The sequence below is a fragment of the Dicentrarchus labrax genome, unplaced genomic scaffold, assembly GCF_905237075.1.
Source record: "Dicentrarchus labrax unplaced genomic scaffold, dlabrax2021, whole genome shotgun sequence".
NCBI classification, from domain to species: domain Eukaryota; kingdom Metazoa; phylum Chordata; class Actinopteri; family Moronidae; genus Dicentrarchus; species Dicentrarchus labrax.
The window spans coordinates 12,772,501-12,798,930 of NW_026136719.1; the positions used below are offsets into that span (position 1 = coordinate 12,772,501).

General features: G+C 38.6%; 1 protein-coding gene across 4 annotated transcripts in view; it reads left to right on the plus strand.

Annotated features, from left to right (window-relative positions):
• The window catches only part of LOC127351086 (protein diaphanous homolog 3-like), a 154,225-nt gene that overhangs the window by 52,724 nt on the left and 75,071 nt on the right, over positions 1–26,430 (plus strand). For all 4 annotated transcript variants that reach the window (XM_051378256.1, XM_051378259.1, XM_051378257.1 and 1 more), the window contains 5 exons: positions 11,170–11,265; positions 13,358–13,452; positions 15,543–15,644; positions 18,505–18,744; positions 24,938–25,067. In XM_051378256.1, the coding sequence (XP_051234216.1) occupies positions 11,170–11,265; positions 13,358–13,452; positions 15,543–15,644; positions 18,505–18,744; positions 24,938–25,067 (663 nt within the window). The remainder of the gene's footprint in view (positions 1–11,169; positions 11,266–13,357; positions 13,453–15,542; positions 15,645–18,504; positions 18,745–24,937; positions 25,068–26,430) is intronic.

Genomic DNA, 26,430 nt, shown 5'->3' on the forward strand with positions numbered 1-26,430 from the left:
TTAACAGATTTGAATGGCGTATCGTAGAAAGCAAATGCCAACACTAATGGACACAGTCTGAAAGAACCGCGGTCCAGCTTTGGTAAATACTGGGACAGAAAATAAGTAAGGAAAGTAAATCAAAACAGCCACTGAAGTGACATTTAGAAAATACTCAACATCAACAGACAACGGTTGCAATATCTGTATGTTTAAAACCCCTCTGGCAGAGCGCAGAGGTAACTATACCCTCAGCCTGACCTGACTGAACTATCAGACTGGATTACAGTTCCTCACCACTAAGTACATTGATTCAATTCACCTCTTACTTTATTTTTTTTGTGTGGTGAAATGTGATAACTTCTACTGCTTGCACTGTTTCAAACTAGCAGGACCTTTCATCCTGTCAGCTCTAAACTTGAGCAAGGGTATTTAAAGTGCATATGAGAATGTGCAGCACATGGATTGACTGCATTTCACACAGTAGTTCAAGGCTTTATTTCTTTTACATTTGATTTGACATTAGCTTCTTTACTTTAGCAAGAGTGCATGGTCTTTGCTCAGATTTTGTACTTTTAAAATGACTGGGAACTTTGTGAATGTTTGCCTTAATTGATGATTGTGATGTTGGCTCTTACTGTAAGCTCTTACAGTAGTATTTTTGAAAAAGTTAATGCCATGACTTTCAAGCAAAGGCAACGGGGCAAGTTAATTGATGAACATCATGTCACATGTTGTGTTTAACTTTGAGAAGTTTTTTAAGCTGATCTGCTCAAACTTTTTTTGACTGTAGGACTCCTGTTACATTCTCCTCCTGTTCACCACTCTAGGCCATAGCTCATATATTGGCTTAGCAAGCCACAGAGTTATTGTGTGACCTCTTGAGGTTTTTTGTATTATTTATGTGGCCGTTGTGATTTTATTGGAATAGAATGTCCTTATTATTCGAGTGTGTGGATTTGTGAGAAAGAAACTGTAGTTAGTTGATATTTTGTGTAACTTCATATAATGGATTGATGGATTGATAGATTGATGAGTGATTGGTGATTCTTCACTGATACTGTTCTGTTATATTTTATATATGATATTTTAACTTCAACCCACCTGTGGTTAAGAAAAAGAACAGTATTGAAATCAAACATGTATATTGAGAATTGTTTTTTCATTTTGTGATCAAACCATACAACTTTGAATTACACTTGAATTGTGATACACCCAAAGCTTCCCGGCCCCAAGTGTTAAACCTTTTAGAAAGGCTGTAAGGCTTAATAGTGATTCACTTTTTGTAATATCATAGGACTAATTATTTCTTTGAGATCCATGCAGTTTTAATCACTAACATTTGAAAACGCAAGGGAGAAGAAGAGACACCACTTCTTTTTACTCAGCCTTTCCTCTTATTGGAACAGGAAAAGGAAAAAAGCTGAAAAAAACAAGCAAATGTAGTGAGTGGACGCCCAGAGAGAATGCTGACAGCCCTCAGAACTTTCAACAGTTTCTGTGATTTCACAGTTAGCCTCTGGAGAAGCTCTTTTGGATCATCAGTGTCAATAGACGGAGATAAAACATGTATAGCAGGGCATTCCTGTGGGTGGGAGAAAATCACAGACTGTTTTAGAGACACTGGCAGGTGGGAATTGAAGGATATTTGGAACCTCTTTCTCGTTTTACTCTACTGTTCATGTCATATCTCCTCCATTCATATTTATTCACTTTTACCAGCAGTGAGGTTACTTTAAGTTTAAGTTAAACATTAAGGGCCACCAGTGGAAAGAAAGCAGTAGAGTGCCGCTTCTCTCTCATTCTACCTCTCTTTGTTCAGTTTTTTTTTTTCTCGATTGTAAAAAATAAAAATGCATCCTGCTATGACGCAAAATGGGATGTAGTCGATTAATGGGGCTACTAAAGTTACACGATAAGCTATATCAGGCTTTAGCTTCACACACAATTCATGATAGGATAAATTCATTGGTGGTATTGTTCCATTCATGGTAAAAACATAAAATAACCAACCGTAGCCCTTAAAAAAGGGTACTTACAGAGTCTTTGAACTATTTATGTTTGCCTGCCTTTCTGTCATGCATGAAAAGGCATATTGATCCTTTAAATCTAGATAAAGTATTAAAAATATTCCAGTCTTTGCTGGAGTAAGGATACAATTATATCTCCTACCACTAACATATATTTTTCATCTGTGGAGAAACATCTAATGTTACCATATGGACATATTTTATCATACTTGCATTCATTGTCTAACTAGATGTATCTTAATTGACATCCGGAATAAACCAGCTATTTATTTCTCTCTGTCTTTGTTTATCAGGAGGGGGCAGAGAGATACATAGATTCATTGCCATAGTGCTGGGAAAATGAGCAACAACATGAAGAGAGCTGCCCTTTCCTGCAGCTTCTTTTTGGCTAATAAATAACATCCAATTAGACGAAAACCCTCAAAGATCACAAAATCAGTTTGCCATTTCTCTCTAGGATACAGGCATCTGCTAATAACCTACCTCTACTCCAAAGTCACAACACTGAAATATGAGAGACAGAAAAACCGTGAAACTGAAAGGGCGTGGGAGAATGAAAGTGTTAAAAATGGGCAGTTTTAATAGGCTTTTCTCTAATTTGTGATTTAGTGATGGAAACATACAACGACCCTTAAGATTTGGTTGTGAGTTCATTTATCAAACATCAAACCCCTTCTTGGCCAGTATGTGTGTGCATACATGTAAATGCCAACACACCTAGTATTATCAACTATATTAGATACAGTGGACATTGAATAATCGAAACAAAGACTACAGTTATGGTTTTATCTTAGTTAATTATAGTTTTAATCTTAGTTGTTAGAAATATTTCTATGTTGGACTTCATGCCTCTTAATAGCAAATAGAGTGCTATCAAGAGTGTACTCAAAATGTAATTTTACTCACTGTTAATAACCTGTATCCATTATATAGCTTATAAGTAGACAGTCAGTCCAGTCCAGTAATAAACAGTGTACAGTGGTAAGTAAAACACGCTACACTTGGTGAAATACCTTTTGCCAATTCAGTTTGTGTGTTAAGGTCTAACACTGTGCTGGTGGGAAACATTATGAACAAGTATTTAAGTTAAGGAAAAAAAATTCTGGTGCACTACACTCCTACACACTAGAAACATACAGCAGTAATTGAATCTCCCTGCTACCGCTCTGTACTGCCTGCGTGAAAATGTAGTGGTGGTTGTAGTCTGTAGTTATTATATGTACTCATCTCCTAGATATGTACAGAAATTTCATTGGTTTGATCAATGCAAACCTTGTAATCCCAATTTTCCCTTAAGGCGATTACAGTTTCAGTTTTATTGTGCTCCTCATTGCCCTTATGAGCTTTTTGTATTTTAACATATTCAAATTATGTGAATTCATAGTTTTTTGTATCATTGTACATTTGTTTCGAATCAGTGTTAGGAATTACACATAACCGGGATTAAGTTTATAGAAGTGTAGTGTGAGGTAAAAATAAATACATTTTTAGGAAGAAATTGTTGAAGAAGTGAGGGCATAGTAATTCAAAACCTCAACAAATTGCTTCACAAGTGTCCCCTTTTTTTGTTTTTTTGCCATAGCTTTGAGGCTATGTTCTCAGATGTCAGGCTTTCTAGATTAGTGTAACCTGTCAAAGAGAAAGTTGAGAGTTCCACTGTTGGCATGTTGTAAGAGATAATTAGATGCCCCATTTCCATATGATTATAAAGGCCTCAGAAGCAAGCACATTTGTGTAGGTTTAGTCAGTTTGCACAAGCACAGTGGGAGGACTACTTGGTGGAATGAGTGGTTGTGTTGTTGGAGGGGTGAAGCTCGTATGGATGGTTGAGTGGTCATGGGATGCACAGGATCAAGGGAGGATTCCCATATGGAGGTAAAGACCATGGTCAGAGCTGACAGCTTTGTTGTGACTTGTCAAACTCAGACTGATGTGACATATCAAACAATCATGATCATCATCATGCTTCTAGTCTGTCAGTCGTCACTACTGCAACCCTCTAAATTGCAGCCATTATACATATCCATACAGTGATGGTTACTAGGCCTCTCGAATGCAAAGTGGGTGAATTTCTTCAACAGCAATGCGGTCTGCTGTGCGGAGAACTTAGAACGCTCTTGAATTACAATGAGAAGAAAGAGCCGTGGAGGTTGGTGGACACCATCATAGAGGAATTCTAAGGAGATTGAGGACTAGAGGAGGTGGTGATGAAAGGTTAGTGGGTGGTCTTTTTTTTAAAACCACAGGCTAAAAAAAAGTAAAGAAGCTCTTCTTTATAGAACTTATAGTTTTGCTTTGAATTGTCATGAGCTCATGACTTAAATTACCTAATTACTGCAACTTCCCAGCTGCATAAAAATAAAATGCAATTTAAAGGTTTTCCGCTCAAAGGTGCGTGGAGTCCAGTTGTGCCCACTGAGGATAGGAGATAGAATTAGCAGCTAAAGTCGTTTCAAAAGCTTTAAATATAGTTTGTTTTGAACCACTCTCAGCATATGAGGATAGCAGCAGGATGTTCATCTCATGCTGTTTAGTAGTTAGTATTCCTTTCCACCATTATATATCTGCTTACATCAAATGGACTTTCTCTCCTGCGTGGCTCTCACACTCTGTCTCGCTTGTTATCCTCCTTTCTTTTTCTCGCAGTCTCTTTATGCTTTTGCTGTGACATTTTGAAGAACACCATTAGTTCTATAATGACTTTTCATGTGGCTGCAGAAAATTTGTGCCATTATGAAAGATTTCATCAAATGCACAATCATTAAAGGATCTTTTCATTGTTGTTGAAAGGAAAGGACTGGTCACATGGTCCGCACAGAGAACAGATGGCTATTTTTTGTTCAGCCTGCATTTTTCATATACTGCTAGTTCCAGTTATACTGGCTCCTGTGTACAGTACTTTAAACGATCACTAATACACTTTTTACATGTGATGGTGTATGGAAATGCTGAAAATATACCACTTTTGCCACAGACACACACATGAATATCGTCCTCACTGGCTCTTTGCCTCCCTTTTCCTTTTTTTTCTGTGGTTAACCTTCTACTTTTCTTCTTTCCCTTTCTCCTCCATTGTTTTCATCTGTCTTTCTTCTGCCACAGTTTCTCAAGCATCAGCATCTCAATTTATTCCCAATTTGTGTTTTTATGTTCTCATATCACCAGAGTAATGGGCTGCCTCGTTAAAAACATATTTGCTTTTGCGACTTTATTTTTCGGCTGTGATTTTTCATCCACCCATGTAGGTTTGTGTATGTATGGCGGGGGGGAAGTGGTGCAGGGGTGGGCGCAGACATGTTAGCAACAGCACAGGCAGAAATACAGAAAAATGGCAAATGACTTCAGAGAATGAATGATTTAGGCTGCCATCAATCCATTGAACGACTTGGGAAATGTTAGGGTGGGCTTAACAACTGTTCAGATCGGACTGGTGCTGTCGCATACTGAAATGAAATTTAGATAATAATGCTTCATACCTGATATGACTGAGTAGTCAGAAAATACTAATTTTGGCACACACACACTCTCTCTCTCACACACACACACACACACACACACACACACACACACACACACATACACTTAGAGGCCATTGGTAAGTCTTCAAGAGGCCTTTAGAGGGCACTACTCCACTGAGAATAGAGCTACTGGTAAAATTCATCCCCAGAGGCCAGTACATGCTGATTAATAGAAGCTCCTAATCAATTGTGAATCTTTTCATATAGCGTCAATAATTTCAGTTCATATTTGTGACTATATTTTTAAATATCTTTCACGTATACACATTTTCTCTATCTATGGTACGTTAGTTAGTTTGTGAAGAGCAATTGACTGGTATGTTGTAGATGCTGAAGCTCATGCAGTAGCAATTTCAGTGGTGTAGTTTAGAAACGATTTTGGTACAGCAGGAATAGGGAAGGAGGGGAGAGAAAAGCCTAATGAAGTCTGTTAATTTGCTGCTATCGGAATGAAAGTCTCAGACTAATTATGGCCCTGGGTCATCTAGTCCGGATCACAGGGAGAGGTGGCCCTGCATGGTTCACTTTGATTAGCTCACTCACAACACAGCTCCTCATTTCATTACTCTGATCTCTCTCTCTCGCTATCTCGCGCTCACTGGCACGCCCACACCCGCAACGCCGGATGGGAGGTGGGCGGGCAGGGGTAGTCTGTGAGCGAACAGACCAGTCAAGCTATCGTGTCAGTTTTAGTCAGGATCGTGGAAAGTGCACATTGATAAAATAAAGGGAAAGGTGAGGGCAGGTGTGTACAGTCCGAGAAGCTACTGGACGTTCTGGATGTCCCTTGTGGTTTCTGTCAGACTGACTGAAGTTCAGGACTTAGCTGGATCAGAACCATGCAGTGAGTCAACAGTCAAACTGCGTGGCTGGTTTGACTCTACGTCCCCCCTCTGTTGACTGTAGAGTTGACAGATGTGTCGGAATGGTGGATTTGTTCACTTGCTGCAGACATCCCCCCTCCTGTGCATCAGATGTCTCACAGTGGATTTTGCTTGAGGCAATGGTGTGTGTGTATTTTATTTTTATATATATATGTGTGTGTGTGTGTGTGTGTGTGTGTGTGTGTGTGTGTGTGTGTGTGTGTGTGTGTGCGCGTGTGTGTTTGCACATTAAATTGAGACCCCCATATTATCCCTGCTACAGAAACTCCCCTAATAGTAGTGATTTAAACTTTACCTGCATGACTGCCTTGATTGGCTATTGAAAACAACACAGTGATTTAATTACCCTATGGAGACAGCTGCCCTCTCAACTTTCCCCTCACTTTGTGCTTGTGTATCTGCTTTCTCAGGGGGAGACGATCGAAACACTGCAACATGCCATAAATAATGAAGTCTCATCAAGAGAGTAGTCAGTTGAGGGTGTGATATCTCCTTAGGAAGTGAGATAGTTGGACAAATATCGGATAAAATGACAAGCCATATAAGCTTATACATTCACTGTCTCCTGCCTGTCTCATCACTCACACTGCTGTCAGTTCCTAAGTTCACATGATAACTTCTTAGATGTAAGTCTAAGTTATATTAGTATGTTTGTTTTGTTTTTTATTTGACGTTAGTGTTACGATTTTGTGTGTGTGTGTGTGCAAAAAAAAGTGCAGTTCCAGTAAGGCATTTTCTCTGATTAGAAATCCATCCTGATGAGATGACGTACTGGTGTGAGTGTAGAGGGTTGGGGAGAAGGACGAGGAGACTTTTGTGGATGTGTGTGTGTGTGTGTGTGTGTGTGTGTGTGTGTGCGTGTGGGGGGGGGGTGTGGGGGGACACTTGAGGTGAGGCTTGCTTGTCTCTGAGGCCTGCCTGTCATGTACAGCATCAGTCATGCTCTTTCACAGCAGTTTTATTTCATCCACCATTCCCTTTAGTGCTTTGACGGCACAATTCACTGATACTGCCTTGTGGGAGGTGCTACTGTTTGGGAAGCATGTGTGTGCGAAATGTTACACATTGTCATATTTTTGTCAAGTGCCTTTAAACTGTGGCAGAGATGGGATCAAAACCCGTCAGGAAAATGATTACAGGTGAGGAAAGTAGATAACTCTTTTAAAGTCCTGCTGTTGCATCCTGAGCTGATCCTACAACGAAACATTATTTTTCTTTTCTCAAGAAAAATATATTACTTTTCTTTGCTTGTATACCCCAGACCCCATGTTTTTCTTTTTCATTCAAGAAAAGACAGGAACACATATTTATATAAAATATAAATATTGACATATTTATTTTGTTATTTGTTTGTTACTGTGTGAATAATGCAGAATGCATTTTCCCAAGAACATACTACACTGGGGGTAAAGGAAAATTGAGACAGTCCTTCTTCTTTGCTCTATTTTTCATACTTATCTCTCCTCCTACTTTGCCTGCAGTCACGCCATCAAGTTGACATTTATCACAAGCCTCCATTAAGAGGCCTTAACTTAAAAGTGCTCAGATGGTAAAGGGTTAGCCCCTTTGTGCACCGTGGCAGAGCAGAGTAGGCCTTTTAACTTAGACAAGTCAATGTTGGCGTCTGTCTCCAATGCACTGCTCTCTCAGGTCTTGTGATGGAGCCCTGCTTTTCCTTTTGTGCGGTATCTGATCTCTGTTAACTGTGGTTTTAGTCAATGGCTTCCTTTGTAACATACATCTGTCTGTCGGACTTACTCTCTGATTATCTCTCACTCTGTCTCTTTAAACTGGTACAGACATTTTCTCCACTGGTGTGTCATCTTTTCAGAGAAATTAATATTGGCAAATCTGTAGAGCCTGAAATATTTACTGTAGTTGCACCATACCTACGCTGTGTCCCATGCTTCGTTACTGCTTTTGCTAGACCTGTGATGTGATGCAGACTCCCCACTGCTCTGCACTCACAAGAGTATCCTTATCTTCCCTACTTCCTGGGTGATAGCGCAATCTGATAACTACAACAGTCACCGCTCCCTCTGATTGATTAACCACTGACCTCTGACCCCCTGCGGGACATTTTAATTGGGTGAGGTATAATGAGCGGGCTTCCCTGAAGAAGAACTGTTTTAAGGCCAGAGAGGATGATGGGGTGATGCTGGACGGGAGCAATCTAATTAGCTGATTTAACTGATAACACCTGAGGCACCTCAGGGTGAGTGTGTGTGTGAGTGTGTGTGAGTGTGTGCTATATGATTTCTATCTTATCACTATCTTTTGTGCTATAGAGATGGATGCAGCCCTTGCAGTATTATGTGGATGATGAGGATGATTCATGAATTATACAAACCAAGCCAAGTATGTTTATATGCACTGAAACAAGGTGGTTTATTCTCTGGTACTGTGTGTTTCTTGTGTGTGTGGGTGTGTTTGAGAGAGAGTAAATGTGTTGGTGTAATAAATGAGATTCTATGAGGCTATACGTTATGATGAGTCGATCGATACAACATCTTAATGCAGTAAGCTGGAGGCTTTCTAGGGATAGCGCTTAATATTGCATCAATATACCAACTAATATCAAATTCAAGATTCCATTTCCCTAAGATTAAAAATTCTAAGTCCCTTACACTGATTTTTAATGTAAATATTGACATCTTTACGTTTTTATTGATTTCATTTGTGCCTTATAATTTAACATAGTTTCCTTTATTTATTTGTACTTGCTGAAATTGCTGTTCTGCACTGAATATATTCATAGAGACAATCTCAAGTGAAGTTACTTTTTGAACATATTTACACTAGTAGTTGGACGTTTGTAGAAAACAGGGTACAATTGTACTGGCAGATGATGCAAAGTGACTGCTGCCCTTCATGCCTGTTAAGACCAATTTGTTGTGTCTGTTGGCAGTGTGTATGGTTTTTATTTGTTATTTAACCTCTTGAATCTCAATTTTTCTGTTAACACGCATTACAGTTAGAAAATAGATAGTGTATGCCAAATAATATGCAACTCATCCTTTTCTCCAGTTTTCTATTTGATGAAGTTATTTACTTGTTTATTTATACAGCTATTTTCCACTTAAGTTTTTACACTGTATTTGTTCTCTCCTTACTTGTGTCTGCAGTAACATGCAGTAGACAGGGTGTAATCTTGTGAACATGTATTTTTATCTCATTATTCTCATTCCTCTCCCTTTACCATGATGCACATTTTCCCTTGTCTTCCTGTCTGCCCTATGCATTGTTTCACCTCTCTCACACATTGAAAGACTGTGAGGATAGTGTACCAACAGAGGAGCCACGTAAGTCCAAGGATAGCTCAGTGTGTGGCCGTGTTTGTGTATTTCTCTTTGTGGTGAGCTGTGCTGTAGGAGTGCACGTTTGTGGACATGCTAACAGTCTTTTCTGCGGGAGCTCCCAGCATACCTCTTCACTTTTTAATTAGATACAGGATCCCCGAAAAGAAGACCAAGGCCATGTGGAACAGTAGAAATACCTTTCCTGTGGATTAACTCCTCTCCTCTCCTCTCCTCTCCTCTCCTATCCTATCCTCTTCTCTCCTCTCAGACACCATAATTACAGCACAAGACAATTACCCAGCATACTCCTGGGATGCACATTTTGTTCTCTTAATCTGTCTTAAATAATTAAAACCATCTCCTCTTTGTGAACGTGGCTCAAGAGGGATGTGTATGTTCATGTTTATGCATTTATATATATATATGTCTGCATATGTGCCTTATTGGTGTATAGTTTGTAATTGAGATATCATTATACCTCTCCTATCGACCAATAGCACATATGTCACAATCCCACATTCCCATTCCTGGCTCCATGTTACATAGAAACGATTTACCTTCATTAAACTGTATGTGCAACATTGTGTTTATGGAACAGCCATAGTTCCCCCATACCTTACTCTGTCAGTGGTGAGATCACAAGACTTTCCCATAATCCTATTCTCCATGCTTCTCTGGCAGCAGTCATGGAGGACTGTGTCGTTCCTTTGGAAATATTTGGAAACATATATAAACACACACCCGTAAGAGGAAAGAAACATAAATTGTGGTTGAATTTAAAATTAATACATTTTTAAAATTAGTACTTTTAGTACTAAAATTACTTTTAGAACTCAATAAAAAAAGATAAGAAAAATAAACAACTGGACAGTCTCTACATTGCACTGACTTCCATAATGTTGTGCCTGGATACACAGATCAGCCATAACATTATGACCACCTGGGTGCCCAGGTGGTCATAATGTTATGCAGTCCCATATGCGACAAACTGTGATGTACTGTGTGTTCTGACACCTTTCTAATCAGAACCAGCATGAACTTTTTCAGCAATTTAAGCTACAGTAGCTCATCTGTGTGATCGGAACCACATGGGCCAGTCTTTGCTCCCTGCTTACGCTTAAGCCACCCATGTTCGTCTAGCCATCACAATTTGGCCCTTGTCAAAGTCGCTCAAATCCTCACGCTGCCCATTTTTCCTGCTTCTAATGCATCAATTTTTAGGACAAAATGTTCACTTGCTGTCTAATATATCCCACCTACTGACAGATGCAATGATAACCAGATAGTTAATGTTATTTACTTCACCAGTCAGGGCTGGTCGGTGTATGTAAATCTCATAATCTCACCGTATCTGAATTTATGCGTATCATACATATATCAGCAAAACAGTAAGTGCATGCATTTGTGTAAATGTTTCCTTTGTGTGTTGAAAATAATTCAGTGTTTCTGTCTTCATCAGCCAAAAAAGAAGAGGAGGATCTAGAGGATAAGAAATCCATAAAGAAGAGAATTAAAGAGCTCAAAGTGCTCGATCCTAAGATCGCACAGAATCTATGTAAGTATTTGTTTCCTTTCAGCCCACTCCTCCCTAAGACGGGATTTATACACAACCTTGTGTCTTGATGTTACAGTGTACTGAGCATGTCTGTCATTTTAGTCTTCACAGTTCCTCACAATACACTTTGCTCTCACTTTTTCCTGTCTTCTCACTTAAGTCACCTCCTGTATCCCTTCATTATATGTTATTTGCATGTTATAAAGTATAAATTTAAAGTACAAATTTAAATACATTTTGGCTGGGAATGACTTACACCTTTGCTTGTTGCTATAGCAAGTAAAGCAAGACTACACTTATTGTGGACCTGGCCACTGCTAGCTGTGACACTGTCTACACACACATGCACACACAAACACAAACGCAAACGCACGCACACACACACACACACACACACACACACACACACACACACACACACACACACACACACACACGCATGGTCTTAAAATGACCGTTATAAAAGCACCCGGCATTAATGAGGATCCAGCTGATCTCTTAAGCACTCCCAGATCTTAGCACCTCATTGGCTTATATCAAGGGGAGCTGTGACCTTTGTTTCATGTATTAAAAGAAAATGAGACTAATCAGCCCAGTAACAATGATAAATCATGCAGCGGAAATTATAGAGTAGGAATAAGGAGAGAAAAAAAAGAAGAGTGGGCGATTTATGTGTTCCACCATAGGAGGTACAGAGTCTAAAAGCTTTAATTGAGGTTAACAATGAATATGCATAATTTTAGTTCTGTTGCTTGATTGATGCTGTCACTATTAAGATACCAGGCAAATTTATTCCATGTAATGGGTTCTAATGAGTTTGAATTAAATGTTAGTAATAAAGGTACAAAGCTCACTCATAGAACATTTTATGTTGCATGTGTTTTAAGGGTATAATATGTAACATTTCCACATTAAAATGTGGGTGTGTCTATGTAATGCATTTTTTTGAGTGAGAGTTCAAATGATCACAACAATGTTCAAACCCAGGGAAATACATCATTTACATCACAAGGTAATGGTGCATTTCATTTGGTCGGGAAAACACGGGCTTTGTCAGAGAGCGAGGAAAGAAGTTTTCAAATGTGACTAAACGTAATGCGAATTAAACTTTAATACATGACCTTGTCCTTGAACATAATTTCTGCCCAAGTCAAGGCAGATTTTCATCTGCGATGATTGTTCTTTAACAATGACGAGAACAACTCCTATGATGCCACGCTACTTCACAATGTCAGACCTCCATTGACTATATTTAGTGTTTTTTATCTAAAACAATTTGAATAGCCACACTTTTTGTTTTAAGTCACCTCAGTAATATCTTATCAGGTTTATTGTATATTTTCACATTCAAGGAATGTAAAGTGTCCCAAGTATCTTTTGACACCTTGCAAACCTGCTTCTGCAATATTTCACCAAGATTTTTAAATCAGTTTAAAGTAACTTCCTTGTGTCCCTTTGCATAAGAAGTGGTTTCAGACACTGATAAACTAGATATACTAGTGTTGACAGTGAGATTGGAAAAGACCGTTTGTTTTGGAGAGTTATTCCTGATTCTCTCATATATCATATCAATTTGATATCTGTAACTTTCTTTACAACAGACTCACTCAAATACAAAACACTTAATAAACAAAATAAACTAGGATATAAAATGTTATATAAATATTCCCAATAATCTTTGGTAAAGTTTGCAGCATCTGGCTCATAGCCTAGTCACACATCTTTTAACTGTCAGGGTTTCGCTGATGGTTTCTCTGGCTAGACTAATGACTTATCCTGACAGGGCATTTGCCATTCAGTCCCTAGTGGTACCACTTGCTTGAGGAAGCCATGCTTGCTAAACCACTGTAACATTTTTATGTCTGGCTGACTATATTCTGATATTTTTTTTATTTAATTTTAGTTCTCTTTGATTCCTACTTCATGTCCTTCATCTGTCCTTGAACTTTTTTATTTCACATTACGTTTTGGTTTTATTTTTTCCTTATTGATTTGTATGACTAAGTTCTCTGAAATTGCGTCATTGCTGGTCATTTTTAAATCATTGTTTTAGATTTACCACAGCATTGTTGCATCTTTTATTTCCATGTAGCCATCTTCCTGGGTTCCTTCCGTATGCCTTATCAGGAAATTCGTCGGATGATAGTGGAGGTGGACGAGGAGCAACTCACTGAACCTATGATTCAGGTAGGGCAGGTTTTGAGAGACATCTGAAGGTTAAGAACTACAGTTACTTATCTGACATTAGTAGTTTACTTTTTTGGATTGGCCACGTAACTCTTAGATATATGCAACTAGTTCTGAGGTGGGAAGAATATTGTAGCTATCTAGCTCAGCTTACAATATGCAACGTTTTATCTTGAGGCTATACAGTCTGTAAGTATATTTTGTAAGGGACGTTTTACAAACTGTGTACTGGTGACACTGTTTCTAAATTACTGCAAGCCTGTCTTTATTTTATAGCGGGTTTCTCGTTACTTTCACCTGCCATATATGGTATTACTGATATCTGTGATAATATGGGCTGACAATTTCGGCTCTCTGTTGGTCAAGCTCTAGTTTCTGGTATTGATACTTTTGCATCATTGGTGTTAGTGCACACTTACTGTCAGTTTTGGTATTTTTTACAAGAATTTAATTTTTTTATTTTCATTTTATTAAATGTGTTTATTATACTATTTTGCAATGCCAAAAGGGATTCTTATGACAAATTAAGCTGAACATACATACCCAAAAGAGAAAAACCAATATACATAATATAGTTGAGAAGAGAAAATATGAAAATACAAAATATAAAAAAAAAAAAAGCAAAATTAAGTGAATTTAAAAGTTTAATAGTATAATAAATACAAGTTTAAAAATAACTTTCTATGTTTTAAGAGGCAACTGACACTGCTGGCCTTGGGAGGCTGTTATAGAGGTTCTCATCCCTTACAGCATATGACCTACTACCCTCTGTCTCTAGTTTGGTCCTGGGTACAGTCAGCAAGAACTGGCCGGCAAACCTTGGGCTACTAACAGGAATGTAAGGACAGAGAAGGTCAACATTGTAGGAAGAGGCAAATAAGTGATGAAACCTTACAGTCAGTTATGAAAGACACAGGTAACCATTGCAGGGAGGCTAGAATGGAGAAATGTGCTCCAATTTTCTTGTCAATACCATGGCAGTCATATTTATACAAGCTGGAGGCCGTCAATTGATTTCCTGGGCAGTCCGACAAATAAGGAATTACAGTAGTCTAAATGGCTGGAATTAAATAAGTATACTATAAGCATACAGCGTACATTTGTCAAGCCAAATTTAAATCAGTTTGTAGATGTCAAAAATGTATGGCTCAGAATTTGTTGATGCAATTTGTTGTTGATGCAGTTAAGGGTTTAAGATTATTTAACTGATTACTTAGTGCAGATGTGGGTTAGGTGAGTTGAAAGAAAAAAACAAACCAAACCTAAGCTATGGATGTACATTTTAAATAAATATTTAATTTGATCAATAATTGTTAATTACAACATGCAAATAATTAATGGTGATTAAAGCAGTCCATTATTCTGCATCAATATAAACTCAAGTAATGGATGTAGCAATAGTCGTCCTGACTCCAGGCATCAGGGACAGATTGTCAACCCAATTTAAATGCTTCAGACCAACATATTTACCACATAGTAGCAGTGTTTGTTGAGATGGCTGTTAAATTCAGAGGAGAAGGCATAATAATCAACATGGCTTTATAATATTTAAGATTTGTTTCCTTTTGGCTGTCTAAAAAACGCAATAAGTGCATATAGCCTTCAGAGTATAGTCTGTTTGATAATAAAAGACAATTTATTGCAATTACAAAACATTTTTATTGAAGCTGACCAACGGGCCTGAAACTCAACAAAACACACAGCAAATAAAACCTAAGTAAGTTAAATTTCTATACAAGCACAGTTCAAATAGCAGTAGTCCTAGGGCCAATTGTAAATTCAATTTTAGGGAAACACCACATTGCAGGCGTGGACTGCGGGCAACCACAGCGCTGTTGAAACCCAGATATAGCTAATCCCCCAAGGGGGGGACTTTGAAGCATTACATTTTATACATGGTAAAGAAATTTAAACATGAAAATGAAGAGGCTATAATATCCCATCAAGTACATTTATCAAAACAAAGTGTGTCAAGTATCACAACATCATCACAATGCTATTTTTATATAAATTTATACCGGTTGCTTCTATCTGCTCTGCTTTCCTCTGTGCTGTGTCTCACTCCTTCTCTCCCTCTCTCTTCTTTGTAGAACCTTGTGAAGCACCTTCCAGAGCAGGAGCAGCTGAACGCCTTGGCCAAGTATAAAAATGAGTACGCAAATTTGTCAGAGCCTGAACAGTTTGGGGTTGTGGTGAGTACACACTTTCACACACACTTTACACACAAACACACACAAATCTGTCATCTCCACACCAGCTGGTTATAGCTCTCATCAACATGAACATGTATCGCAAAAAATACTTTTCCTATTTTTGTTGATCAAAGGCTAAGATTATGTGTCAACTCAGTTGAAATTCAGTGTAGTTTGACTATGGTGGTTTAAAAGAACACAATGAACATACGTAGTTTCAGAAAACTGGTTTACTACTGTTTTAATGTTATAGTCATGTAAACTTGTTTTGTATATGCATCATATCGCTTTTTCCCCCCTCTTTCCTATAAACACACACACATACAAATGGAGCACTTTCATATGAATAATCTAATCCTAAGCTTTTTAAAATTCTATCTTTTTAAGCCTTAAGAGGAAAAACAAGACACCTGTGGACTGGACTGCTGAACTAATTTATGCTGCCTAATTATGTCTGCATCATTTTCTTAAAGACTTTTCAAAGGAGGTTTATTCAAAGTTATGCATGAGGGTTGTAGCACTTTCTGTGTATTTTGTGTTTCTCCCTAGCAACCATCTGACTGACAGAACATACAATAGTCCTCTTCTGCCCTGTGTACCCACCTGTTTTGTAAACACCCATGAAAGCGAATCTTATCACTGAATGAAAATGCAGTGCCTTAATTGGGGGGAGGGGAGTGAAAATAGAGCATGCTCAGCTGTTGTGTATAGTTCATCAGGGAGACATAGAACAAAGAAGAGCCTGCTTATATAATGCTGTTTAACTGCTGTGCCTGCGTGGGCCCAAGGAGGCCTGTGTGCTTTCACCTATCAGAAAAGCTCAGGTTCAAAGGGAATTTTTAATTTACCATTGTGCAAACACATGCATTTTATATTTTCTTTTTTCCATGTCTGCCACCCTCACACTTGATTTGAACTCTACCCTGTGTGTAGTAGTGCATAATAGTAGTGTCTATTCAAAGGAAAAAAAGATCTGATTGCATTGTTAAAAATCCTTACAGTACCTTGCAGGACACAAGGGTAATGTAGTCATTTAATGTTTCTTTCTGCAGCTACATGAATGAGTTAGTAAGTCACTTCTTTGTGACAAGCAGTCAAAAGGCAAAAAAGCTCTTGATCTTCCTACAGAGTATTCATTTCCATAATGTTTTTTTTTTTTACCAAGCGGCAACTGGCTGGCAAATGAAGCAAACACAGAAGTGACAAAAACTGCAGTTCCTTTAACAGCCACAGCAGGCTGTAGCATGCTACAGAAGTGAGTCAATCTCCAGAAGCCCCCCCATATTAAAATCCCCAATGTTACAGCAGAAATAAACATAATTACAACAAAAAAAGGTTTTGGTCTCCATAGCTAAATTCCCTGTTCGCGACAACTGTATGGGGATTGAATTTTTATGTAACTAACCCATCTAAATTATATGAAGGCTTAAAGTTATGTATAATTAAGGGCATTACTGATTTCAGTGACAGGTGGGTGCTGTCACAGACTGCTGTTTTCAGTAACCAGGCTTCATTCATCCTGCCTCAGCTCCACACCATTATTGGATTAGTCAGGAGCTGGCGGAGTCAGGACTGCCAAGAAGGCGACAGCCAGAGCTGACCACCCTGAGCTTCACCACTGTTCTTTTGAACCTTGACGTCTATTTTTTATACAGTCCGTGGTTTTTTCACTAATCAACTTCATGCAGTACAGGAGCTGTTATCACTGTACATCAGTTGTGGTTGATGATTACAGACTTAATTTTGATCCCTGACATCTTAGGAATCATTCTGTTTACCAGCATGTACACTCTGCTGGTGCAACTGTAGACACTGTCCTTTTGACTGGCACTTCTTTGAATTAAAGCCAAAATATTTACTCACATGTATTGTTTTTTTACACTATATAGTGCATCATTTTTTTAATCCACTGTTCACACTCCCATCCCATGTTGTTGAGAGCAGCAGCTCCAACTGCTTCAGTGTCCTCTGTAGCTTTTATGGAAAGCACAACACACATTCACATTCACATTCACTCTGAAGATGCCCAGGTGTGTTTGTGTTATTTCTTTTTCCTCTGATTATGTTCTCCTTACTCCTTATCACATAATTTAGCCCATCTCTGGGCTCCATTTCAGTATTATTTTAGGTTTTTGTGCACCTTGCTATTTCTTAATTTCTTAATATTCTCCTCCTGCCCTCTCTCCTTTCTCTCTTAGACAAACATACACTCTCATACAAACTCACACACCAACATGTACGCACAAACATACACACTCACTCACTCACTCACCGACTGAAATAGTCATTTGATAACATTACAGTAGCTATAATTAAACCCTTGATGGAAGACATCAAACCGCACAGCCAGCTGTTGTGTGAAACAGACAATTGGAACCTGCGCCCCTCCCCACCACCCCACACACATACACAATCACTGCTGTGGCCAAGCCCTGGGCCCAATGCAATATTTTCCAATTTTCTCTAATTGTGTGAGAGTGGTAATCCAAGGCAGCCTATTGTATATTCCACCCCCTCTGCTGCCTGCCCTATATGGACACTAACTCCACAATTAACTTACCAGACCTGGGTCCCAAATCAAATCACTGCCAGCATCTATTACTACTGCCTAGCAACACTTTCCAGCATGCCGGTTGCGTAAATTTCTTTTAGATTAGACCGGCTGAATGTGTGCCAAAAGTGCGATTGTAGTTATTTTAAGTTTGACCATGTTATCTGAATTTGTTCCCTCTCTTTGACATAGTCCTTATTTTTTGTTTTCTACTCTCCTTCTTTATTTTATTTTCTGTAATTCTCTCTTTTCATTTTATTATCTCCTTCATGCTTCCTTGTTTCGTCCATTTCTATTCTCCTCTCCCAGATGAGCAGCGTGAAGCGTCTGCGTCCTCGCCTCAGCCACATCCTCTTCCGGCTCCAGTTTGAGGAGCAGATAAACAACCTGCGTCCAGATATCTTGGCTGTAAACGCCGCATGTGATGAGGTCAGGAAGAGCCGCTCTTTTGGCCGCTTGCTGGAGCTGGTGTTGCTACTGGGGAATTACATGAATGCAGGCTCTCGAAATGCCCAGACGTATGGCTTTGACCTCAGTTCCCTCTGCAAGGTGAGGGTCCTCTGTCCCTTGAGTGGCAGTGGTTCAAGATGAGCAATACGTGTTCTATATAAAATTTTAAAAAAAGCTATTGAAAAACTTTTTCAACATATTTTACAGAGCTATATTTAGAGTAAACAGTATGTGCATTTAACCACATGGACACAACCCAAAAATTGCAAGAATCCGAAAAGTACATCAAACTTCATCAAATATGCTGAATTTTGGGGCTACGGCTAACATACCTTTGAAAGTTCACACACCCTGCAGGGACTACCCGTGCTTCTTGGGGCAGAGACAAAATAAATACCTATACCTCTGGATTTTACATGACATGAAGGCCAAACAAGTTTTCATCTATGATAATGACGGTGTGAACAGAGTGAAATCCTGGAGTAGGAGAGTCCTACAGTGGGTACGTTACAGCTGTTGGCACAATCACTGCAGTTTCCACAGTAACAACCACTGCAATCATTCATCACTGCCACCTCTCTGCCCTGTTAGACTCGGATGCTTATGTTCACATAAACACCACACAACAAGGATTCATACATACATGATGGATTAGTTTAATTAGCGTGACAATAATATAACCAATTTATAAAAGTGTTTTGTGTTCAGCACATTTTGTAACGCGACTCTCCCAGTGTGTCTGTTCCCTTATCTTTGTGTTTGTATGTTGTGGAACCAAGGTGTGAGTTGATGTCAGAGGCAGGATATACAGAGGAAGACATCACCTTTGTGTCTGCCCTGAGTTTGACAGCTTAATTCCATGGCACACTCCACAGCACATGAAAATTGCACCCAGCCCAACTGGAAAAAGCAAAATGTTTACATTGTCAACTATGATTACCATCTATCTAAATTCAGAGAGGGACCTTTTGTGAGCGAGCACTTGAAGCTTTTGAAAAAATGGGAAAACAGAAATGAAAAGATAGATGAGAATGTTTGATTAGAGGAGATAATACAAACATGATTAAACCCAGCAGGGCTGAGTACACTGCTGTCTACCAATAGATCACCTAGGGAGATACACAGCAACGCACTCCACAGGAGGGATGTTTGGCGGGGATACTGAGAGACATCTTGGAATTAGACTGTAAAAGAGCGATGATGGAAATTTATCAGAGAAATTGAAAAATTGTTACGTGTGGGGGAGAGAGAGGCACAAAGCACAGGAGAGGTCATCACATTGTGAATACGTGTCTGCTGCATGAGTACGAGATGTCAAATCATCTATAGCACTGTCGACACTGAGCATTTATAAAGTTACCGAAAAGGCTTAATGTAGCAGAATGAAGGTCAATTTCCTTTGTCACAATACATCCATTAGATATGGTTATGGAGCACAAAATATGTTAATACTCTTACTGTTGCAGCAAAAAGTACAACTGAAATTAAACAGCATTTTCTTGCATACACGTTTTCTTTTTTTACAACTTTATCATTATTCCATATTGAAAACATTGACATCATTGGTTAAGAGCATTTCTTACAAAAGTTGTGAACCTCCCCCCCACCCCCCACCCCCTCCAGGTGGCATCCACACAGACACATCCACTTAAACACCAACTTATCAGACAGGCAAACAGAACATCAAAAGAAAACAAATGTACATCGATTAAAAAAAAAAGGCCTCAAACCAATCTGTGTTGATCCTAAGGGACATGACACCAACATTCTGGACCTCTGGCATTAAAAAAAAAAGGAGTCCCAACAGTCAGAGTATGGGCATTGTAAAGACTAGGATGGCAGTCATAGAGAGAGTGAAAAAATAAGAGTAGAATTTTGTCTGTCATTAGAGTAATGCAACCTGTGGACAACCTTAAACTGGATCAAGCCATGTCTAATGCAGAGAGAAGATGAGTGTATACGCTGTATGGTATTTTTCCAGGTGTCTTCTGGTATTATTTTTCCAACTTCTCCTTCCCATGCTGCCTTGATTTTGTCTCACGTATGAGGGCAGCTATCCAGAATTAATGCATATATTTTTGATATTGCTCTTTTATTGAATGGATTTACATTAAGGACTAAATACAGTAGGTCTTTGGAGGGTGGAGATGGATACCCTGGGAAAAATTTAGAGGCAAAACTCCGAACCTGAAGATACCTGAAGTAATGAGACTTTGGTAAATTATGATCTTCACATAGAAATTTAAATGATGCAAAGCCATCATCACTGAAAAGATCTTGAAAGTAGACCAAGCCACTTCTGTGCCAAACAGCAAATGCCTGGTCTAATTGAGATGGCGCAAAAAGATGATTAAACATAATTGGGGAAAAGCTACATATACTTGTCAAATTAAAATGTTTTCTGAACTGACCCCAGATCTTAATCGAGTTTTGGACCACCAAATTAGAGTTCAGTTCAGGTGTTTTGATGATTAGTGGGAGAGGGGCAGTCAAGATTGAAATCAGGGAAACTGGGAGTGTAGCTCTCAGTTCCATATCAGCCCAGACCGGACCCTCATTGTCTGCAAATGTGGTGATCCAATATGTCAGCTTGGCAATATTAGCTGCCCAATAGTAAAATAAAAAATTTGGTAAACCCAAACCACCATCAGATTTAACTATATCCAGGCTTACCTTCTTTATACGTGCAGGTTTTTTATTCCGTATGAACGAGGAGATAAAGCGGTCCAGCTGAGCAAAATAGGATTTGGGGAGAAAAATGGGGATCATTTGGAATAAATAAAGAAACCTGGGCATTACAGTCATCTTCACTGCATGTATCCGTCCTGCCAGTGAGAATAGGAGTTTCGACCACCTATCCAATCAGTTTTGGTGCAATCTAAAATAGACCTGTAGTTATGCTGAAAAATAGCCTTAATTGAACCCGCTATTTCTATTCCCAGGTAGGTGAATTTGTCATTTTCAGTTTTAAAAGGGAATTTTCATAAGTGATTTGTTTTGCCAGATTATTCAATGGAAATAATAAAGATTTCGATAAATTAACTTTATACCCTGATATGCTACTGAATTTTTGCAGCCAGTGGAGAAGGTGGGGAATGCTCTCAATTGGGTCTGATATTTGCAAAAGCAGATCATCAGCATAAAGCAAGGTTTTATGGTCTGTTTCACCCCTGGATATACCCTTAATCCTGCAATCTGATCTAATAGCAATTGCAAGGGGTTCGATTGCGATGTCGACAGACAGCAACTCTGTCTTGTACCTCTGTGGAGTGGAAAGTATTCTGAAATCAGGCTATTTGTCCTGACTGCAGCCAAAGGTGTTGAATATAGGACTTTGATCCACCTACAGAAAGTGGGCCCCATTCCAAATCTTTCTAAGGCTGCGAAAAGATAGGTCCATTCGATTCTATGGAATGCCTTTTCAGCGTCAAGGCTTAAAATAACTTCAGGCTGTGCAGTTGAATGGGGGGAAAATAACACATTAAATAATCTTCTTATGTTAAAGAATGATTACCGTCCGGGAATGAAGCCTGTTTGGTCCTCATTAATAATTGTGGGAATTACAGGGTCTAATCGTTGTGCAAGGGTTTTAGTTAAGATTTTATAATCGCAGCACAGAAGACTTATTGGCCTGTATGAGCTGCACTGTACAGGATCCTTATCTTTTTTTAGTAAGACTGAAATTGTGGCCTTGGTAAGCGTTTGCGGTAATTTTCCATTGGTCAAAGATTCATCATAAACAGATTTAAGGATGGGTGCGAGTTTTGAAGAGAATTCCTTGTAAAACTCTATGGGGAACCCGTCCGGACCTGGCGCCCCTCCTGTCTGACATGACCTGATGGCATTCGCTATTTCCTCAAGCGACAATGGCTGCTCTAAAAGTGACTGAGCATCTGGAGAAAGCTTTGGGATATCGAGCGAATCAAGAAATGAGTGAATCTCCGATGAGCTACCATCTACCTCAGATTGATATAGAGTAGAATAATATTGTTTAAACTGGTCATTAATGACTCGGGGGGGCTGCGAGATATCGAGTCAGCACCTGTGTCAATTCCTGGGATCATTTGTTCAGCTGACTGTTGTTTAAGTTGAAGTGCAAGGAGCCTCCCCGCTTTATCTCCATGCTCATAGTATACCTGTTTGGATTTTAAAATATTTTTTTCGGCTTTCCATGTCATAATTAAATTCAGTTTGCAATAGTAATTTCTCCTTAAAAAGATCTGGCGTAGGTGAAAGTTGGCCCCTAATGTAAGCTTTCATAGACTCCCACAAAACTCCCCTTGATACATCCTGTGTGTCATTGACTTCCAAAAAAAAGTAAATCTGATTGTTGAGATATTTTCTAAAATGCTTACATAAAAAGTAATTGGAGGTCTAGCTGCCAAGTTCGTTGGGCCGCTACATTGGCTGGAAAAATTAGATCCATCTGCACTGGGCTGTGATCTGACAATACTATACTGTGATATTTGCTGTTGGAAATTAAAGGTAGTAGTTGGTTATTGACAATAAAATAATCAATCCTGGAGTAACTGTGATGCACGGGGGAGAAGAAGGAGAATTGCTTCGTAGTTGGATTTTTTATCCGCCAAGGGTCTGATAAACCATAAGAGCGAAGGAAGGACTTAATAGCCACTGCTATTAGTTTATAGGAATTAAAGTCCGGGAAAGTTGAAAAAAAATTAAGAATTGTGCATTGTCCTAATTTGGTCCATAAATGTTAGCCAGTATTATTGGTGTATTAAATAGCTTGCCCACTACAACAATATATCTGCCGTTAGCATCTGATATTACTTCAGAGTGTTCAAATGGAATCCCTTTCCTAATTAGAATTGCTGTTCCCCTTGCTTCATAGTTAAAACGTGAATGATATATTTGTCCAATCCACTTACAACTTAGTCTTTTTTGGTAGTTGATATTTAAATGTGTCTCCTGTAGCAATATTACTTCAGGTTTTAATGATTTCAGATGACTAAATATTGACCAAAGTATTCAGCCCTTTGACGTTCCAGCTAACGAATGAAATTGCTCCTCGTTAATTATTTACATCATCCAGAGTCATAGTGCAATAGTTTGTAATGAACCGGTCCTACATGTTGGCTATATCTGAGTAATTCAGTGTATGTTTGAGTCAAACCATTAACCACAAATGAACCCAAAAGACAAAAACAAATAAATAAACATAGATAACCCCCTTACCATCCTGGACTCTGGGCTGGTCTTCCCTAAACCTGAGACTACTATTAGGGTTATAGTAACAAATTGAGACTTAAACATTAAGCACTTGCACTTACGTGGCTGAGAAAAAGGGAAACAAAGAAGAATATTAACATTTTTAAATAAAATATTCTCCCATTTTTTTTTAAAAAAAACCCCCCAACACCCCGAGGAATTTTTTTTTTTTTTTTTTTTTTTTCTTCTTTCTCATTTTTTTTTTTTTTTTTTTTTTAAAACCCCTTTTTTTTTCCCCAGGAGAATGAAAAATGTCCTTTGCCTTGTCCACCAAACAAAGTCACCAACTGCACGTGTGGTGTTTACCAGTCAACATGTAAGTACCCTCGCATTAATATCAGCGTATGATACCGTTATCTGATATCTATATGTATATATCTGAATATTAAGTCAATGTTCAATCTAAGCGTAAAAAACTTATTCATCATGTCTGATCCTATTTTTCCCCCCTGCATACACGTTTTATCTGTAAATCATGACTTCAAAACAACCAATGTTCTTGGTGCCCCTAGTTTTGCATTCATTTTAGGGAATACACTAGGTATCCATCCACCTAGATCAAATGTGACCCCTTTGATCCACCCTCCCCCCCCCATTTCTTGTCCTCTCCGCGATCAATATCCATTTAAAGAAAAAACAAAAACTTTAACTGCTTAGGCATGTTTGCTGCTACCAATTAGCTGCCCAGCTGCAGACATTAAGTAGCATATATACCCATTTTTTTTTTTTTTTTTTTGGGGGGTGGGGGGGGGTTTTTTTAAAAAAAACCTTTTTTTTCCCCCCCATAACATATATACCACAAATTTGTTACTCTGTCTACAGTGTAACACTGGCACTCTGTCAACCTGCCAACAGCTGTCAATCAAACACAGGTACAGCCCCACCCCTCCAGGTGGCTGGAGAATTTCAGTCTTCCTGCTAATAATAGAAAACTATAAAAAAAAAAAAAATGTTTGACTACAAAAAAGTTAAATTTGATTTCGGTTGGACTTTAAAGTAAGTTGGAGTAAGTCATAGGTCTTTGTGTGTAACTGTATGTGTTTGTGTATGTGTTCTACTACAGCTAAAGGACACAAAGTCAGCAGACCAAAAGACCACATTACTCCACTTCCTGGCGCAAGTATGCGAGGAGGAATTTCCAAATGTGATCAAGTTTGTTGAAGACCTTGAGCATGTGGACCGAGCCAGCAGAGGTAATGTATATAATGTATATAATGTTACCTATGTGCACAAACCTCCATCCAAGTACACACACTTTTATGCTATCCTGAGAGTTTTGGTATATTTCCAAGGTCTTAAAAATAGACATATTCAATAGTATCTGAAAGGACAACGAAAAACATACTGCACCTCATTTATTGTGACTCCTGCAAGGATCACTACTCTAATTATAAAGCAACAACTATGTTGCTACTTGATCATTTTAACACTGTGTCTATCCACTTTCTTCAACCCAAAATCACAGTGTGATTATTGTAGTTATTTTGGTTTTAAGTGTTGTTAGGTTCTCTTTTTTCCTGTTTACCTGCAAGAATTTTCCACCTGGTCTTACAAATTCTAAATTAGTAATAAAATAGGTAAACTATTTGTTGAGCAAACAAAAGACATGCACACAAGACACTGTTTATTTTTTCCTGACTGTTGTCTGCGGTAAACTATGTCTGTCTGGAACCCAAAAAAGCCAGCCTCTTCAGCTTTGAGTTAGATAAGAAAAGCCTTGTTATCTTCGGTTCAACTCGATGTTTAGGCAACTGAGGGCATGCCATTAAAATGGAATAATATTTTAGAAATTCAGAACATTTTTGTTACGGTGTCCATTAAGCGTTATTGCCTGACATAAACAATAGTGAGCATGGATAATAGTACAGTGGTATAGACAATGGCAGTAGTACATGATGGGAACGTGAGCCTAATGAAAACATAATGAGCTGTGTGTGTTGTTCAGCCATATAAACTACTGATATCATGTACCCAATTTTAACATTGCGTCATTTCAAAGCACTAAGTTTAAGGTCCATCAGCGTCCAGACAAAATAACCTAACCTGAGCTCCTGCAAAGTAATCTTAAGGGAGAGACAAGGTTTAAGCACCCAAAAGTGGTGGTGGTAACGTCCAGCATTTTTGAACAGTAGTGTGAAATCCAGACATTGATGGCTGTGGTTTGGAGAGCTTAATCCATAAACAGAATGGCCTACCTAGACAATGTTCTTACCTAGACAGAAATGGAGCATTCTCCTTCTGTATTCCTCAGTTTTACTTTGAGCTTTACTCTTACCTTTCTACTTTTGTAACTCTCTGGGGATTATTCTGGGATTAGATGCTTGTTGATTCTGTAAACATGCATTGTATTTTTTTAGTTGGTGTTTGATCTGTGCTACACTCTGCTCATATGCACTGCTGTTTGAAACTAAGATTAATCTTCTACTGTAGCAGCAAGAGTTATAGACTTATTTTTCAAGAGAATACTTCAGGTCATGTCTACTGCTCAGATAAAGAGCAAAAGACTGTTGTAATTGAAGTGTTCGTGTTTGTTTAACAAAAATGTAGACAGAGAAG